This window comes from Labrus mixtus, chromosome 6 (assembly GCF_963584025.1).
Source record: "Labrus mixtus chromosome 6, fLabMix1.1, whole genome shotgun sequence".
In the NCBI taxonomy this organism is placed as follows: domain Eukaryota; kingdom Metazoa; phylum Chordata; class Actinopteri; order Labriformes; family Labridae; genus Labrus; species Labrus mixtus.
Genome location: NC_083617.1, coordinates 6,476,080 through 6,495,755, shown reverse-complemented (window position 1 = coordinate 6,495,755; position 19,676 = coordinate 6,476,080). Strand labels below are relative to the sequence as shown.

The following is a 19,676-nucleotide window of genomic DNA, read 5'->3' as shown; positions in this document are numbered from 1 at the left end:
ACGGAAATTATGTGGAATGTTTTTGGTTTTTTTTGTGTGTGTGTGTGTGCATCTCTTGTATTACAGAAGTAGCTGTTTTATTGTTGTACTTGAAATCAATTACTGCGTTCATGTGGTTACAGCACAAAACACGAAATTAGCTCGGTAAATAAGACTCGATAGAAAGAGTTACTGCATGTTCATTCAGTCAATTAAATGGCTTTCCTGGGTCAGCTGTGAAGATGGACACATGTTGTTTCACTAGTCTCTCAGCGAGCACTGCTGTGATGATGGGCTTAATGAAGCAGTTAACAGTCAGAATATGATCCCAGTGTGTCTGCTGAACATGAGCATCCTGCAGTGTCAACACGCCTCGGTTTTGGCTTTTTCCATTTTTTCCTTTTCTTTTCTCTTTTAATCGCACACACACACACACACACACACACTCGCACACTCTCTCACACAAAATAAAAAGTGCACACTTTTACCTTGCCCCTCACTGTAGCGTGGCTCAGTGATATTAATGTTTATGCTAATTAGATCACACCAACAAATGATTACATTTCCAGACAGGGTTATTGTAGGACTGTAGCCACTAGCTTATTTTGCCCAGTGAATGCAATTTACAACAGATGTAATTGTATGAATGCATTGTAATTACATGAGGAAACAACAATATCATTACGAATCTACAATCTCCTGTGAATGTGTTGTGTTGTTTGGTGTGTAACACATGAGTTAGAGGAAGAGCGATCGTGCGTCTCGTTCTTTTCATTTGCACCCTCTCCTTTCATTGTAGGAGTTTCTGTCGTACATGGAGTCACATCGACAACGAGGCCACGGCATGTTTGAGAATATGAGGACAAACCACTCACAGGTGTGACAGAGACGTTACAGTCAATACATATTTAAGTAAATATTGTTTTTACAGCTGGGGTTGGATTTGTGTTTATTTTCTGTCTGATGTGTGTTTGTATTTCTGTTCGCAAGGTGCAAGCCAGTGAGTGGGAGCGAGTGAGCTCAAAGTGGCTGCATGAAGAGTCCGAGCTGCTGAGGGAGAGAGCTATATTCGGACCTGGCCCAGGGGTGCTGCTGAGCCGAGATTGGGTGCAAGACGCAGCCGAAGGACCCAACAGGACCAGGCTGCGCATCCGCAGAAAAGCTCTGAGGCGATCAAAACGGGTAAAGCTCTTTTAGTGTAAAGTGCGACGTGTGAAGCCAAACGTGTGCGTTTTCAACCTCTAATAGAGTCAATTTGTTGTTACCACAGGTGCAAGGAACGCTGTGTCTGAGTTTAAGGACCGGCGTGTCAGAGGAGAACAAAAGCCAAACCGAAGGGGACACAGGTAAAGAAAAGATACAGGAAATTAAACTTCAATATGATACGAGTAGAAATGAAACGATGTGGACACCTGTTTTAATATCTGCCTGGTAACAAAACAAAGTTCCTAATTTACTGTTTTAATTACCAACATTTGAAGGCATCTCCTGCACACTGTCTTAATTGCACAGATACTTTGGTGTAATTGTAAGTGCAATTTAGACTGGTTAATCACATCCCTCTCTTACATTAGTGTGTGTTATAACCCTAACCCTATGAATGGACAACAGCTGCCCTCTCTCTTTGTTTAGTGGCAGCTTTGAGATCTGAAGTTTGCTAAAAAGCTTTGATGCTTTTCAATGCTATCAGACATTAAAATTACAGAGATAATATCATTTTTAAATATATGGGGTATCTAAAATGTTGACAATCATACTTTGTGACAGAGCCCAAGATCCTGTGTGAAGTTGGAGCAGAGGCAACAGAGGATGAAGAGGAGAGAGGACAGGATTGCGACCATCTGACCTTCTTCCCCGTTCTCAACGAGACTTCTTCTGTCACCGAGGGTCAACCTGAATCTTTAATCCAAGAACCGTGCTCTCAGACATCAGACTGCCCCGGCATACGCATCATCCTGCAGGAGCTGGACCCCGGAGAGGAGGTACTGTAGCAGCCCAGGCCGTGTTGTTATGTTTAGGCTAAAAACAACAGGCCTAAACACAAGCACAACTCCTTCTCAGGCTGCTAATATTCACAATCATAATTATCTGATGTAGACTAAGGGATTCCAATAGCCCAGCGCTGCTATCAGAATTTCATCTTTCCTCATTAGTGTAATGTTTTTATGTCCAGGCCCAGCTCAGCTCTTCTCATTCTTCCAGTGTGTTAGAAAGCAAGGCACATGTTGACAGGGACTCTCATCGCTCCGGCAACCAGCCGCGGCTTTTAATGTTTCTGACAGAAGTATTAATAAAAACAGTAGGAGGTGATGCAAGCTGTCTTACATCCTCTTAGTAAGTGTGTGATGTGTGCGAATGCGTCCTGTTGACTTGCAGCGGTTCAGTGTGAGAGTCCTGCTGAGCTCCCTGTCAAATGAACACAGTCATTAGCTCTGAAAAATGCACACACACGGACTTACACACACACAAAGGGAGACCCACTCATAATTAGCTTGCCAGCGCCAATAGTGTGATTATGACAGTAATGTGTGTGGGGAGAAATCAATGGTCTGACATTAGGCTCTCAGTCAATAAAAGTCCTCCTTTTCTCTCCTTCTTCCCATCATCAGCTAAATCACCAACAGACTGATAACGCATATCTGTCCAGAGCACAGTAAAAAGATAAGGAAACAAGTTTATTGTTATGTATTTAATCTTTGATAACAATAAATTTAACTAGTTTTTTTTTTTTTACTGCCATTGTTGGGAACAGTATGCCTGATGCCAGTTTGTATTCCCCGATGGACGCTGCCATAAAATCCGATCATGATATAGCTCAATATAAGATTTCTTTGCAATCTAGCCGAGACTCCTTTCTCTTGACTCCTCTTAAATGCTCTCAGACGAGACGACAAAGTGATATTATCCATCACAGCGTGGCTTTATGTGTGCATCCAGACAAGAGGTTCTGATCACTTAGCAGGTTTCCTATTGTGTGCGTGGCAGTGATTAATACTCCTAATAATGACCAGGCCTGCTCGTCTCCTCCTCCACCCGGAGTGTGACTCCGTGTCAGGGAGGGTGGGGAGTCTGATTTGATTAGTATAAATTGTGAGGGGCCTTCGGGTATGTTGGGGCCCCATATGTTTGTTGGGCCCTGTGTCCCAGGGGGGCTGCAGAAGGGCCAACACAGGGAGACAGCCAGGTGCACACACTCACTGTGCAATGAGGGGAGACAATAGAATTAGCCACACATTATCCCGATGCAGTTAGCATTAGCTACGACCTGCGCTGAAAGCGGCATGTGGGTCCACTTTGGCTCTGGATGAAACACACTGTCACACAGCTGAAAAGGGTGGGCGGGGTCTTCTCCTCCCCATCAATCAGCTCTGATAATGAAGTGTTCAACTGTGTCTTTTTAATAATGATTAGAATATGTGATTAAAATGATCAATCAAGTAAAGCCTGAAGTGCCTGTGACGCTGCCATGTCATGTCCCAGGAGAGAAAAGTGCTGATGTGTATTGTGCCTCTCACATACGGTTTAACGTATCTCTCTCTCTCTCTCTCTCTCTCTCTCTCTCTCTCTCTGTAGGTAAAGGCTAAGATGTGTGTAGTGATGGCGAGCGGCCTCAGAGTGACAGAGGGGGTGCTGCTGTTCGGGAAGGAGAGCCTGCTCCTGTGTGAGAGATTCACTCTCAGTCCTGCTGGAGACATTTGCTGCAGAGAACACCACCCCAGCAGGTAGAGTCGTCACAGCAAAACATGCAGCGTGATGAGCCTAAATTAGCTTTCTTAGTTGCAGAGGTGGCTAAAATCACACAAGTCAAAACATTACATAAAAACACTGGGCAAAAAAACATCTAGGTACATAAAACAAGACATCCAAAATACTTTACTGTCTTTTTAAAAAGACTCAAATTTAATTATTATACATAAAATATATCTAAGAAGGGTAATTATCATACTCAATTATCATACACAAAATGTGGGTTTTAAAATGTAAAAGAAAAGCATCTTATAAATGTAAGACGCAGAAATTATTTAAGTGTAGGAAGTACAATTTAAAGGGTTCAGAAAAATGAATACTCATGTTCAGGTACTTGAAACTCTACTTAATTACGGTAACAAATTCTGCACTTCATTAATTCCCACATGTGCTCAGTTGTCCTAACGCATCGTCTATCATCTTTTGTGTCTCTCGTTGTCTCTGTCAGTGTGAGGGATTCCTTTATTTCCAGCATGCTGAGTAAAGAGCAGCTGACAGCCCGGTGCAGGCACTGGCCCTATGAGGACATCAAGGAGGCCCGCTTCATGCGTTTCCTTTTAGAGGTCAGACATCCAAAATGCTCCAGCAGCAGATGCCTTGTTTAACATGCATTTGATTGAAATCATGTTTACACAGGATTTAATTTAATAATATAAAAATTTTATGTCAGTTACTTAACCTTTTAGATAATGCACTTTTGTTTGCATTTGTTATTGCTCAGTGATTTGTAATGCCTTTTAAACAAATAGACAGAGTACAGACAATTCAGCATATACAAGCTCTATGTCCAGAAGCCCCGCCCACAATCAGCCAGGATTTCATACTCAAAAAATACTTTATATTTTACTTGGAGTAAAATATAAAGATGTTGAAAGTTAATTTGGAAACAGAAATTTAGAATAAATGTGTCTGTTTATATCTTTGTGTTATATCATCCAAAGACAATAAACCCAAATGAGTTGTTCTGTAAGAGAGATGTATTCTTTTGAAGGGAGCGGATTGGTTTAAATACCTTCTAGAGACAAAACAACAGATACCTGTAACTCTACTTGATTTCTGCGTCTTGAGTTACAAGAACTCCTCTTTGCCTCCCTGTTACTTTCAGGATAATGCTATCGAGGTCTTCATGAAAACTGGGCATTCAGCCTTCCTGGTGTTCGTGAATAGAGACCACGTTTCTGCGTATAAAAGGTATCACATTAATATTCCTGAGAGAAAAAATGTATGTATATATTTTTAAATACTATTCTGAATCACATCTTAACTGTTTCCCCGTGCAGGTTGTGCATGGTGGTGCCGGCATTAAAAGGCAGAGGGGTTGCTGAGGTCATTGCGAATGCCAGGTAAGAGTATAAATGTTGTCACAGTCATCCAACAAAGATATTTTAAGACCATTGCATCATGTAGGACTCTTGTCTTTATTGAATCAAAAACTTAGAAAATACAATAAAGTAGATGTGTGATATAAATTCAAATGCTGTGTAAATACTGTTAAAGTGTTACGGGCTGCCTTAAGACCAGTTCAGACCGAAGACTAATGATAAGATGAAGTAAAACGTGCATTGTGCTGGTGCATAACGCTCTGAAACCTTCCAGATTAAGACCAAAACAATGAGAGGAGACGGTGTCAGCGTTCTGTCTGTGTCATGGATGCATGTAGCCTAAAGCCTAAAGTTGCAGGTCTGGGTTTCTGTTTGACCCATTGCTGGACTGAGATTAATTTACACATAAAGGGCTGAAGATCATCAATTAAATGCAATTGCATTCAAACAAAATCCATCCGCTTACTGAAGAGTTGTGCAGATTTTATCTGTGCAATAGAACTGTTGTAAAACAATTGGTAAAAAAAAGTTTTATTTCTGTTTCGGTGCTTTCCTCATTCAACCTCATTCTTATTTGAGCACCGCTGCTTTCTCCTTGCTGCTTGACCAGGGGAGGAGCGAGTGAGTGTGAATGGACCGTTAACAAACTTGTTATACTTGTTATATCTTTACATCTTGAGTCAAACACACAAGGCTTTTCCCAAAATAAAGGATGAGGTGATCCACTTTTTCCTTCATCCAAACCTCCACTATATTCACCAGCTCACAGTTTGTATCTGACTTGTCCGGCTGACTCCCCCTGTGAGCACATTGGCTGTTAAACAACATAAGTAACATGCCCTTTGTTCTAGAGTCGACCGCTGATCACTTCACACCGCTGCGTCTTTCTTAAATGATCACAAGTCTTAAGTCTGAACAAGGCTCCAACTAAAGGTTAAGATGAAACCTGCAGCTCCTTTTTTTTAATTGACTTTCCTTATTCTCCACACATCCTGATTGACTGCGGCCACTGAGTTTGGCACCATGAGTCCTTTATAAGTATTTTTCCTTTTTTCCTCACACATGTCACCATCTCCCCCTCTTCCTCCTCTTCTTCTCCCTCCTCCTGCTTTCATCTCTGTCTGCTCTTTACATTTCTTAAAGCATTTTCCACACAGGTTGTTTTTGTGGACAAGGAACACTTCTTCTTTGGGTTCTGATTTTTCCTTTAACATCCCACCAATGTCTGCCTGAGTATAGGATAGAGGATTTCTCTTAGTATTCACCTTATTGAGGTTATGTAGCTCTTTCAAGCACTCTGGTATCTTAGTGAAGAGGTTATCAAAGAGGCCTAACTCCTGGAGACTGTCCAGAGCTGCCATGGAGGGGGGCAGGGTGTCCAGCTGGTTCAAACCCAGATTGAGACTCTTGAGGCCGGCCAAAGAACCCAAAGTGGAGGGTAAACCTGCCGATGTTAGGCAGTTGTTTGAGATGTTTAGGTGGGTCAATCCGGCGAGGTTTCCGATGGACTCGGGCACAGACTCCAGTTTGTTGCTGTGTAGATTGAGCCACCTGAGTGACGAGAAGCTCCCGATGTTATCTGGGAGTTTCCGGATCATGTTACGACTGAGATCCAACTCGTCCACGTTGGTGAGTTTGAGGATACACTTCGGGAAAGTGATTATTCCCATCTTGCTGAGGGTGAGTCTGCGCCGTCCTTCTTGGGTCATCCGTATCGCCTTTTTGGCGATCTTGAGGGTCACCTTTGTCCCTTTGGCTCCCTTTCCTTTGGGCATGGCACTGCGACACACAGTAAATAAATGTTCAGTTCAATTTAATTTTGAGATGAGCCTCTTTTTTTTTTGTGATCGTCTGCTCCCAAGAGGCTGTCCAAGCTTCACCACCACACAGTGCTATAGCATATAGATGTGTTGTGTGCATGTTTATGTGTAAGTATGTGTGTGTAAGGCTGATGTGATTTATTCAAAGGGCTTATGTATGGCCCGGGGCAGTAGTGAAAGCATGCTCTCTGAGGTATCAGTGCCTGAGCGGTGTGTGTGTTTTCTCTGTGAATGCACGTGTGTGTGTGTCACAGTGTTATGTCTGCACTAGTGTGTGCTCACCCAGTGTTGCCCATGGGTGTATTTAAGAGCACCACTCTCTAATTAAGGCTAATGCAGGGGAACAATAGGAGAGAGGCGACACTGGTTAATACAGCAGAAACAAATGAGTGCTGATGCTCCTTCCACGTTCAACTGATTGAGCTGTTTAGCTCGTTTCAGGCCAGGAGAGTGTGTGTGTGTGTGTGTGTCTATACGTGTGTGTGTGTGTGTGTGTGTGTGTGTGTGCGTGTTGACATACATAGATGTACTGTACTACAGTGCATGTGCACAAAGAGTCAAATCACTTTGATAAATGATAGTTTGGAGGTGTATGGTGTGTGATGAGGGTTTCGCTCTTCTCCCCTCCTTGTCTGAAAGAGCAAGGTGTGTGTGTGTGTGTGTGTGTGTGTGTGTGTGTGTTTGTTTGTGTCTGTGTTACACCCCAAGGCCCTCTCTCGCCTCATTCATCATCCTCAGGATGAGAGAGGTTATCCACCGGTGCTTGTTCCTATTATAACCTCCTATAGAAAAACTATTGCATGAAATTATTGTCTGCAATTAGATAACACATCCTGGGCCAAATGCAATGATTGATTTAGTGTAGTTTTACAGAACAATGTGGTCAGGAGTTATTGGACAAGAGGAGGTGTTATTGGTGTTAGAAGAAACAGTGCACAGAGACAGTCACCTCACAACTTATTCAATGAGTGGCGTGTGAGGAAAACACAAGTCTGTAAATCATTTGTAAAAAGAAGAAAAGAAGAAGAAAAGTGTTTGAATTTTTCAGATCTCACATTAACAGATGTCACTCTGACGCAGGCATACAGAGCTTACATCAGGCTTCTCTTATTCAGTCAGTGTTTGATCATCGTGTTACGAGGGGGCTTCTCAACCCATTCATTACCTTTTTCTGCCGCTAAGCACCAGTGAGTATATATTATGGTTTAAACTGTAGCTGTTTAAGCAGAGGGAATTAAGAAGAATCCTACTGAATAAAAAGAGGATGTTGAAGGCATGTTTTGTTTGTTAAAGACAAACTTCTTCCCCTCTATGATAAAGGAGGTTTTTAACACATTTAAACAGTCTGACATTGTAAATGTAAAAGGTGAGGCTCTTGGTTCTTCACCTTTTTTAAGATCTGTACCTTTAAGAAAAGTATTTTACAAACCTGCTTTTAAGGCCCTTTGCATGAATCTTGTTTTCATTGCAGTAGCTTCGCCTTCCTTATTTTGATTCAAACTTTCATTTACATTTAAAATCTAAATGAAGACACACTCACTGTACTTTATCGTCCTTCTTCCCTGGAGTTGTTGTAATCAAGTAAACGTCTTCAGCTATAGAGAAGCACACCAAGCGTTTTCTCCTGTGAGCTGGCCATTTATTGCAAAGCCTGTCCCCTCTGTGTGTGAAGAGAAAACTCCCATAAGTGTAGTCACAATGTTAAAGCAGTTAAACAAAACACACCTTAAAACTTCACTCAGCATGTAGAAGTTGTGCACAACATACCTTGTAATCCTGTCTCATGTGATGAAGCGAAGAGAGAGAAGGTCAGGAAAGCACAGTTTGTGTGGATCAACATTTCCCTCACCTCCCTACAACAAACAGGGAAAGTCAAGCTTCCTCTTGTTTAATAGTGTTACTTAGCAACCGGGGTGCTTGGCGCCAGGACTTTATTGCTATGTTAGTGGCCACAGAGGGGGAAGAGATTTCAGGAGCGGTTTAATGTTTTCTCAGTCTGGATTAAACAGGTTTAGGTCGATGTAAAGATGTTAATGCAAAGATGTGTCTGGAGGTTAATTTCATCCAAAAACAAAACCTGGCACCGGATTTTGAAACGAGGTGTTTTGACGGAGCAGTACTTCTACTCAGTCGCTTGTTAGAGAGCAACTTCACAGCGTCTGTTAAAGGGATTGCTCAATTTACTCAAGTCTTTGAACAAAAAGCTGACTGAACAAAAAAAAAAAAAAAAAAGACAGCTGGAGAAGAACGTTATGTTTATCTTAGCTATGGAGCAGAACATCCTTTAATAATCAACTTTATTTATGTAACACATTTCTTAGCAGGAATACAAAGTGCTTACAAAAATACTGAAAACAATAAAGAAAGTAGATTTTCAAACAGCAGGAAAAAAAAGACATGTAAGACAAAGAGTTAAACGCAGGATTAAAGCAGCTGATAATGAAGAACCTTCTTTACAAAGGAGGAAGGAGGACATTTAGGAGAGGTTGTAAAATAAACTAAAGATGTGGCCTGTCTTATTGTAATGGTCAGTTTGCCAGAGAAACAGTCTCGGGGGCCGGTCGTCTTTACAAGTCGGCTGCTTCAACTGATGTCAGGAAACACCCAGAAACATTGACACCTTTATATATTTTGTAGGAAGGCCATTTAAAGCTCTCAAAGGTTTTAAAAATCTATAAAATCTTAAAATCAACATCATAGAAAACGGGCAGCCAGTGTAACCTGAGAGGCACAGGAGTGACGTGCTGCTGTTTCTATGTGCCTGTTAAACATCCAGCAGATTTAGCAGAGATAACTTTTGTTAGGATCCGGCGCTTTACAAATAAAATTGATTGATTTACATCGCCATCAAACCAAGATCTGCATCAGTTGTCACTCCAAGATCTTAAGCTTTCAGTTTGATATTGTTATTTAGTCTTTGTAGTTTCTTTTTATTTTTCTTGTTTGACTTGAATCACTTACCTCCACAGGTCTTTTAAAGCAAAATATCACTCTAGTCTCGTCTTTAGAAGCTCACTTTGTCAATGGAGATTTGTCAGACAAAGTTACAGTGTCACTATATTTTCCTCTTAAACTACAGAAGACACCGCGCTACATCTCTACTCGTAATTTATGCGTCCTGCTGTAGCTCACCTTTGGTCCCGTAACTGCTCTTACAGCTGTGTACACAAAAATCTCTGTTTCCCTCACTCAAGTCCTGCTTCAGGAATCTGTTGTGTTACATTTCAACACTGGTTGCTAGGCAACAGTGCAAGCAAAATAACTGTGTTGCTAGGCACTGCTCATATCAGCCTCTGATGCTAACTCAAGGTTCTTTTTTTTTTTTTTTTTTTACCGTGCTTTAGGAAGACTCCAGTGGTTGAAAAGACGGCCCTTGTTAAATGGCAGGTAATGAAATAAACACGCACACGACACCCGTTTTGTCTTTGTGTGTTTTATCTGTCTTTGCTCACAGATTAACTTCTAACTCTTTGGACATCATTAGGAATCGCAGATAGGTTTAGCAGATACACAGAGACACACTTTCCTTTCAAATATGATAAAGACTTAAAGGGAATACTTCATAGATTTTATATAACCCCAAACTTTAGGTAACTACATATCACAGTGTAAAGACTCATTTAATCGCTAGATTTTAGAGTGCACTCACACACTACTGGACTCTTAATTGATCATTATTCTATTTTTTTAAAGGCTTAATTTGGGCTTTTTCATGCCTTTATTTAGAGACAGGACAGTGGATAGAGTCTGAAATCAGGGAGAGAGAGAGAGAGAGAGTTACAGAGAGTGGGGACTGACATGCGGGTAAGGAGCCACAAGTCGGATTCGATCCCGGGTCACCCTCTTTGAGGACTACAGCCTCTGTACATGGGGCGCACGCACTAACTATACACTACTGGTGCCCCCCAATTGATCTTAATTCTTGACAAAGCCTATTATAAATAAGGAAAAACGCTCTCTCTCTCACACACACACACACACACACACACAGATAAACACGTATGTGAACTAACATATTTCATTAAATGCAATAAATAACAAAAATAAAGGGAAAAGGAAAAAATCCACACTTTTTTATTATCCCCCGTTATTGAAAATCCACATTAGAAATAAATTATTCTTTATATATGGTGCAAATATTTAACAAGTCAAACTTTGATATTTGTATTTTTATGTATTTTTCTGTTGATTTCAGTGTTTTGTATAACAATCAAACTGTTTTAGCAAAATGTTCTATGAAACTTTGATACTGACAAAGTAAAAAAAGAAAAAACAAGACTTCCATGTTTGTAGTGGTATTCTTGTGTTTTGTAATGTGGTTGTCTCCTTTGTATAACTCTTTTTTTTTCTGTCCTCCAGAGAGGGGAAATAAGTAACTTTGAGTACTTGATGCACCTGAACACCATCGCTGGGCGGACGTACAATGACCTCATGCAGTACCCGGTCTTCCCCTGGGTCCTCGCTGACTACCGTTCAGAGGTGACATCACACACAATGACGCGTTTGTCTTCACCGTCGTTCATATTTGTTGATATGGTAATAAAAGTATTACAACTTTTGTTTACCTCTTCCCTTGACAGACTCTCGATCTGTCAAATCCTGCAACTTTCCGTGACCTGTCTAAGCCAATGGGAGCTCAGACGGAGAAACGGAAACAAAAGTTCGTTCAGAGATATGAAGAAGTGGAGAACACCGAGTGTGAGGGTAAGTGTTCATCGTTGTCCTTTTTTTATTTTTCACTCTAGTGTTGTTGTACTCCAAATCGGTCTCAGAATCAAAAGCGTTTTTACTCGGCGGACTCCAGATTTTAAATTTAGATCAGTCAAGACCACCATTGAAAGTTTATTTTTCCACGTCATCACTGTGATGAGAATGAACACACCTCTTTCTAAAATAACAAATAACTTAACTAAATAACATTTTTACTCTGCAGGAGATATGTTGGCACGCTGCCACTACTGCACCCACTACTCCTCGGCCATCATCGTGGCCTCCTTCCTTGTCAGGATGGAGCCGTTTTCACACACCTTCAAGACTCTGCAGGTGAGGCTGTGGACACCAAACACCTCAAAGTCCAATGAAATAAATCCAAATTCATCAAATCGTGGTTTATTATTTTTGGGATTTGAAATGATTGGTCTGGGAATTTTGGGATGTCAGTTAGTTAGTTAACTTAAAGCTGAGTTAAGATTTTAATCTGCAGTATGTCGGCAGGTCACAGTTTAAATACGTAGTTATAAAACATCACTGTTCTCTGGGTCTGAGTTTTTAGTCTAAAAACAAAAGAGCGACAGCAGCACAATAAACAAGTAACAGATATAAAACAGAGCAATTACAAACACAAATCAACACATCCTGAGTCACAGAGCAAAACAATCATTATCCAAAACATCTACAACTTAAAGATCCTAATTTAGGGAATACTCTGAATACAATCACTGCTCATAACTGTCTTAAATCTTCTAGACTAATGTAAGAAATTCAAATGTATTGTGTTTTATTACGATTCCACTTTCCTAAGAACCTCCTGCAAACCACTGCAGTCAATGGACATTCACAACTTTGGCAGGATTTTCTGTCAAACATAGAATCGATATTATATTGGCTGTGGCTCAGTTGGTAGAGTCGGTCGTCTCTCAACAGGAAGGTCTGGGGTTCGATCCCCGGCTCCTGCAGCCACATGTCCGATGTGACCTTGGGCGAGACACTTAACCCCTTATTGCTCCCGCTCCTGTTAATGTGTATGAATGGGATTAGATAGTTGTGATGGTCACTTTAAGTGTGTGGATGTGACATGTGGGGTGAAACACTTTGAGTAGTCAGAAGGCTATACAAGCTCTCAAGTCCATAAAAGTATCCCCTCAAAATGAGCGGTTTTTCTCTCCTTTTTCCCGAGCTTGATTTTGGTATGAAAGCAGATTACAGAAAGATTTTAATATATATGCAAATAATTACAGAAAGCATCTAAAAGCAGCCAATGCAAATAGCCACAGATTTACCAATTTACAATACAGCATCCAATTGATTATAATGAAAAGGCATGCATATTTGATACTCGGAATAAAGCAATAAAGATGTTAGTCTGGTGAATTACAGCGCCTTTTTTTATATCTTTGAAGCACATAACAGCCGTGTAGTAATATCCATAACTGGATTTACATCTCTAACCGAGTTTAGCGCTATATATGCTATTTTCATTCATTGAGGTAATTGTTTTACTCCAAATTACATTCTCTCTCACGAGGTTTGCTTCGTAGATTATGGAATTTTTTAAGAAAGATGAAAAGCTTCCCTCAAACGGCAGCTGCAAATATTTCCTGCTTACATAATACAATGAAGACGATAAAATATGGTTCTCTCCACCGAATCGGGCAGACGACTTTATTAATATGCCGATTGCAAAGTTTGGTTTCCACAACATGCTGAGCAACTGTTGTGTGTTGTCTCCACACAGGGAGGGTTTGATATCCCCGAGCGCATGTTCTACAGCGTGAAGAAGGAGTGGGAGTCGGCCTCCAGAGACAACATGAGCGACGTCAGAGAGCTGATCCCGGAGTTCTTCTACCTGCCGGACTTCCTGCTCAACTCCAACCACATCCAGCTGGGTCAGACACTAAAGCATGCTCTCTTTATCTGAATGAACGTGTGAATTTCCTGTGAAGACATTTCCCCTTTTTAAAGCCTCTTTTTGAGTTATGTCCTCCTCATGGATAAGGATCAAAGCATCGTTGTATTTTTTTGTTCTCCGTGTCCACAAATCCCATGAAAGATCAAAAAACAATGCATTATCCTCCAACTAGAACCATCTGTCCTACCCTGTTTGTGGCTGACAGGCATTTTTTAGTTTTATTAGTTTGTTTAACAGGGGCCATGCACAACACAATTGTTGAGCCAGAGTTAGCTATAAAGCTAATTTCACATCTATGTTTCTGAGGCAGTTAGATCTAAAAAAAAAAAAAAAAAAAAACATCCCACAACACAAACTACTAAAAAATACAAACTTTACAAACAGGATATCACATCAAAAATGACATTTTACAAAACAACTTCACGTTCTCTTAAAGGCTGTTCCATACAATCTCAGAATCGGGTTTTATTGCCAAGTACATTTCCACATACAAGGACTTTGACTTGGTAACACAAAATCTGTGAGGTTTATATTTTACAAATACTGAAACTCATCTCTGATATGGGTGGGAATTGATTGCCACTCTTCTGTGACTAACTGAAAATGCTGATTGTCCAAAAATACAGGAGCCAAACTGTCACCTTTGGCTGAAGCCCTGGTCTCCCTAGCATTGTTCCTACACACTATTTGAGTAGTGGTGGGGCCTGATCATGTATTAATGTATAAACATACATACATAAATTAATGTATGACACGTCTGCACAACAGAGAAAACTGTCAGAGGTCAGTAAATTGTCCATAACTTATACTGGTAATTGAAACCTAATATCCAATACTATTTATATGATTAACATGCAAAACGTAGATGATTGAAACATCCTGGCAGTGTAGCTTTAAAAATAGTTTTTGGACATACATGGAGGTACATAAAATAATTCGAAAGATAAATATTCTCTGGTTTTACAGCCAATAATGGATTTAACCTGCCGTATTCATTGAAATGACGCTTGGAGTCTTCTTGTAGACTCCTTTGCTTTTTTTTTTTTAAGGTGTATATTTTTAGACTTTTTGATGAATACATGATAACAAAGAGAAGGAATAGCACGCTACAAAAGGCTCAAATAGTAGTCAAACCCTGGCCTTTGTGGTGGAGACTCTGTAGTGGTGGATGTGGCGTGATATGAGAAGCTAACGTTTGGAAGGACGTTTGAATGTTGCCGTATAGATTTTCAATTGGGGGGGGGAGAAAACTATTTAAAAAGCTGTCCCATAGTGATGTGTTGTTACCATGCATAATGTATGTTGTGTTTTGTCACACCTCTTTCAGGCTGTATGGAGGACGGTACCCCTCTGGGCGATGTGGAGCTGCCTCCGTGGGCCAAAGGTGACCCCCAGGAGTTCATTAGAGTCCATCGAGAGGTCAGTGACACCGACCGCACCAAGCCTGCCTCTTACATAGAGGGTCTTCTCCCACAAGACCTAATAATGTTTATCAATACTAGCTGTTGTATTTACACAGAAAATGCATTGTTACAGTATCTTACACAAGTGTCCAGTGTAATCGTGTTGATTGCAGTCAGCCTGGTTGTCTCTATTTTCTCTGCCACAGAATGAGAGACAGATCTTATTCACCACTGCAGTGGTCCTTTTTCACATATTCTCTCAAAGCCATCGTGTCCCATTGAGTCTTTTAGAACTTGCTTTCTTCCACAACAGTGTTCAGATTCATTTTGTTATCAAAGAAATGCATGAAAAGGCTTTTTATCTGGTGTTCAGATGAAGGACGCTGAAGGACAGAACGCCCATTTAACACCATTCAAGGAAGGCACAAGACTCCTCATTTCTCAAAATGCCTTTTTATCTGCCTGAATATTTTCTTCTTTAGTCTCTCTCTCTCTCTCTTTCTCTCTCTCCCTCTTTCTGTCTTTAGTCTGTCTGTCGTCATTCTTTTATTCTTTCTTTCTTACTATTTTTTTATTTTTAATTCTCTCTTCCTGTCTTTCTATTTGTCTTTCTATTTGTCCTTCTTCTCCTATCGCTCTCCTTTTTTCTATCTTTATTGTGTTTTATTTTCTTTCTTTCTCTTTTCTTTCAGTCCTCTCTTTTTTCACTTTTCATGCTGAACTTGTTTCTTCCCGTCTTTCTACGTGTCCTTGATTCATTTTTCTTTCTTTTTGTCTTTTTTTTCTGCGGTTCCGTCCATCTGTCTTTTTGTCTTTCTATCTTTCATTTTTGCTTCCTTTTTTCTGTCTTTCTTTACTTCATTTATCTTCTTTCCCTGTGTCAGGTCATCATAATATCTCTTCTTCTCTCTCTATTCCTCTTGTTTCTTCAGTGTGACCCTCCCTTTTTCTGTTCCTGGGGCATCTAAGATGGTTATCACTCTGTAATCTACTGAACTACTCATATTGCCCACCATTCTCACCATTCTCATAAAATTAGTGACTTTGGAAGATTGTTTTTTCTCCCATAGACAAATTAACTCAGAACAATATATCCTCGTTATGATGTTTTTTTGGGTGTTGTGTTTTTCGGTTTCCTGATATTCCAGGACGGGTTTATTATCCTTGGATGCAGGGATACACATGCTGGTCATAATGCCCACTTTTCCTTATTTACTCTTCAAAACCAATCTCTTGCTAATTCTGCCCAAATTATTCTTTAACTCAAACCTGGATATATGCTCATAACACCGCTCTGCTGTTGGAGACTTCCTACTCCACCTGAATAATCTGATTGGTTGTGCATTCACATAGAAGTTTCTTTTGTTTCTTAACTCTTATATTAACAGTTTGACTGATGGTTTCGGTTCCTCTGTAATAACCCGGCTCACTGCTGTATTTTAAGACTGCACAGTGCGGGGTATAGTACTTTTGTAATATTGACTCTGTGGTCTTAGTTTGTGCGACAATTTCCCGCACTGTTTCCCTAAGGCCTTGGAAAGTGACTATGTGAGTTCCCACCTCCACCTGTGGATCGACCTGATTTTCGGGTACCGGCAACAAGGCCCGGCTGCTGTAGAGAGTGTGAACACGTACCATCCTTACTTCTACGCTCAGAGCGGCAGGAAGGATGCTCAGGATCCAATCATCAAGAGTACAATACTGGGATATGTCAGCAACTTTGGCCAGGTTCCCAAACAGGTAAAAACACACCAGAGGGAGAGTTGTGCCAATGTTATTACTTCCTGCAGGCAGCTGTATCATCATAAGAATCATCTTTTTTTTCATAGCTCTTCACCAAGCCACATCCACCTCGCAGTGGCTCCAAGAAAGACGGAGGATCCCCACAACAGCCAACTCCATTTTTCTTCAAACTGGATAAAATGAGGACCACAGCGCAGCCGTTCAGAGGTACAGCTAGCTCAAACAGCTCGTCTCAACATCTAAACCTTAGAGGAATTGTTGCGACCATCAAAAACAAAGAAGTCGCTGAGTGGCTCAGGACGGACCTGGTGCGTCTGACGAGCTTAGCAAAAACATCCATGAGAAAATACAAAATACGTTGGAAAAGATGATCAGAGAGTTATAACATGCAAAAATGTATAATTAAAAAAATCAGTGATCAAAAACATTACGAGGCATTTCAACCACGCTATACTTTTCTCTCCTACTGGTCATACAGTGAACACACTGACCCCGCCCATACCCATGTGACCTGCCACCTCCATACTTTTTTAATTCACTCTTGGCTCCAGGTTCTTGTTTGACTTTTTTTTATTTCTTTTATTTTACTTCTACAAAACGGTCGTTGAAAAGATTGACACCACGTTTAATGTCTGTGCACTAAAATGAGGGAGAGATCAAATATAACAGAAATAGGAAGACATTTAAATTATCAATTTAAAAATAGGTACAAATGAAAATAATAACAAATATGAAACACAAGAAATATAAAAAACAATAAGAAGTATAGACATCAATATTTCTACCTTCTTTGTGCTTAGCTATGACACTCGCCTGCTGGGTGATAGCCTCGTATAATGTATGCTCTTAGATGCCTTTTTTCTGAAATGTTTTACAAAATAAAAGCAAATCATCAAAGCTTTGATAAAAATCAGATGTATCCAAACAACTGGATCAAAATATCTATCGCAGGCTGAGAAAACAGAATTCAACCGGTTGTCGTCGTCGTCTTCATTCAGCGATATTTTGCATCACCGTTTCTCCTTTTAATGTGCTCACAATCTCTGATGTCAATTATTATATATACGATGTTTCGCCGCCTAAAGGGAATCGTTAAAACGGAGCGAGCGTGTCCATAGATTAATTTACACTATGGAAGGTGGAAGGCGCTATCTGTTAGAGCTACAATATGGAGATGACTCTTCCGCTGAGCCCTACTTAATAATCTGAATATCCCTACAGGCTCACTGAGGGAGAGGAGATGAATCTGTGAATGCTCAGGGAGGGATTCCTGCAAATTACATTTCATATTAAATCTTAGAGTGTCTGATCTGATCAATAAGCAGATAGAGATGAATAGGAGGAAGAAGGCTACGACCAGTGCAGACACTTCTGCTTCTAAAAATCCCCTGAAAGAAGCAGAACAGACGACACTATGGGATGTAATGATTTCTGCCTGTCCCTGCATGAATTGGTCAATTACAGACACAATTACAGCCTCTCTGTCTCACTCCTCACACACACACACACACACACACACACACACACACACACACACACACACACACACACACACACACTCTCTCTCTCTTACTGTATAGACTCTGTGATGTCTAGGATGCAGGTTTCCCCCTTGGACAAGGCGTCTTCATTCTTTAAACAGAGTATATCTGTTTTAATTGACCATCTTTCTATGGTCAGTTTAATGAAATTCTGTAGACTAGGATACTCTAATGTCACATTTCTGAGCAGCCATTGCCTTTATTTGACCAGGCAAGTTTATTTTGAGACACACACATAAGGCAGAATGAGGTCATATATAGTTTCCTTACTGCCTAACTTTTTAAAGGGTGCATATGATGAGTGGTGAATGAATTCTGTCGTTGATGTAGCCCCTTTCTCAGTTACACTGTTACATTTCTCTGCAGAGCTGACGAGGGGCCCGGTAGGTCAGATTCTGTGTGTGGAAAAGGAGGTCGTGGTGCTGGAGAGAAACCGCCTCCTCGTGTCGCATCAGTTGGGCTGCTACTTCAGCTGGGGCTTCCCTGACAACAGCTGTGCCTTCGGACACTACGCCACAGAGAAGGTTTGTTTTCATGCCCCTGATGAGGATGTATCTTATTTCTAATCTACAAGCTTTACATGACTCAAACTGAAATGACAAAAACACAAATCTTTTGCAGACCTACAATGTTTGACCTAGAAATTTATATTTGTTTTTTTGTTAGAATCTAATAGATTGATTTAACTTATAAAACATAAAGGTTTATCTGCTTTTGATTTATGCATAAGATGATGCTCAGTATCAGTATTTCACATATTTATAGAAATTCATTTTTACACAATTAAAAAACAAACATTTGAAGCATCTCGCTGTGTTTCATTCAAGCCACACACAATGTTTTGCGCATCTGGTGCATTATGGGTAAAATATACAATAGACTCTTTGTGGTTTTCAGTGGTATGTGCACATATCCAGGTTCTCTTTCAAACACCCTAACATCTGGGGAAAACAAGGCAAAGTCCAAAAAACTACTTTTAGTGTAATTTATTTACGTTGGCCTCCAAAGATGTGGTGAAAAATATTTACAACAGTGAGGAATAATTCAATACATGAAAAGAAATTCTGCATAGAACATGTACACAAAGAAGAAAGAACAGTCAGGCTGACTTTCCACGACAACTTCAACCGCACAAAAATATCACGCATTGCCAGAGAACATTGAGAAGCCGTGACCTTCTCCGTAAACAGATTCAGACTACAAAGGCCGTGTCAGCCCTCTTTTAAATCATAGGGTGTTGTGAATAATGTAACTGAAAACATGTTGTCTCATCTTTTAAAACATTTGAATGTATTTAACATTCCTATTAAATCATTTTAATTGAGCCACAACAACATATTTGATAAAAGATGTAATAATGATATCTGTGTGTTTGCTCCCTGCAGTCACTGACTGTGCTGCTTCTCCTTTTACATGTGGATATATATTGAAATGTTTTTATTTGTTGATGCTCCTGAGAAGGCAGATGTGTGCAGCACCTGAGGCCAAGACAA

General features: G+C 40.3%; 2 protein-coding genes across 4 annotated transcripts in view; one reads left to right on the top strand and one right to left on the bottom strand.

Moving 5' to 3' along the window:
• The window catches only part of wdfy4 (WDFY family member 4), a 51,039-nt gene that overhangs the window by 27,994 nt on the left and 3,369 nt on the right, over positions 1 to 19,676 (top strand). For both annotated transcript variants that reach the window (XM_061039682.1, XM_061039681.1), the window contains exons 42-58: positions 779 to 856; positions 970 to 1,161; positions 1,250 to 1,325; positions 1,747 to 1,961; positions 3,553 to 3,701; positions 4,175 to 4,289; positions 4,832 to 4,917; positions 5,007 to 5,069; positions 10,213 to 10,255; positions 11,228 to 11,347; positions 11,449 to 11,572; positions 11,802 to 11,911; positions 13,323 to 13,473; positions 14,824 to 14,915; positions 16,430 to 16,639; positions 16,729 to 16,849; positions 18,550 to 18,707. In XM_061039682.1, the coding sequence (XP_060895665.1) occupies positions 779 to 856; positions 970 to 1,161; positions 1,250 to 1,325; positions 1,747 to 1,961; positions 3,553 to 3,701; positions 4,175 to 4,289; positions 4,832 to 4,917; positions 5,007 to 5,069; positions 10,213 to 10,255; positions 11,228 to 11,347; positions 11,449 to 11,572; positions 11,802 to 11,911; positions 13,323 to 13,473; positions 14,824 to 14,915; positions 16,430 to 16,639; positions 16,729 to 16,849; positions 18,550 to 18,707 (2,103 nt within the window). The remainder of the gene's footprint in view (positions 1 to 778; positions 857 to 969; positions 1,162 to 1,249; positions 1,326 to 1,746; positions 1,962 to 3,552; positions 3,702 to 4,174; positions 4,290 to 4,831; positions 4,918 to 5,006; positions 5,070 to 10,212; positions 10,256 to 11,227; positions 11,348 to 11,448; positions 11,573 to 11,801; positions 11,912 to 13,322; positions 13,474 to 14,823; positions 14,916 to 16,429; positions 16,640 to 16,728; positions 16,850 to 18,549; positions 18,708 to 19,676) is intronic.
• On the bottom strand, positions 5,492 to 10,142 carry lrrc18a (leucine rich repeat containing 18a). 2 transcript variants are annotated; one of them, XM_061039687.1, is made up of 4 exons: positions 9,830 to 10,142; positions 8,636 to 8,721; positions 8,409 to 8,528; positions 5,492 to 6,827 (listed from the first exon to the last, which is right to left on the bottom strand). In XM_061039687.1, the coding sequence occupies exon 4, from the start codon at positions 6,821 to 6,823 to the stop codon at positions 6,011 to 6,013; it is 813 nt and encodes a 270-aa protein (XP_060895670.1). In that variant the 5' UTR covers positions 6,824 to 6,827; positions 8,409 to 8,528; positions 8,636 to 8,721; positions 9,830 to 10,142; the 3' UTR covers positions 5,492 to 6,010. The 2 variants fall into 2 exon arrangements, with proteins under 2 accessions (XP_060895670.1, XP_060895669.1); XM_061039686.1 differs by lacking the exon at positions 9,830 to 10,142 and having other exon boundaries at positions 8,636 to 9,099.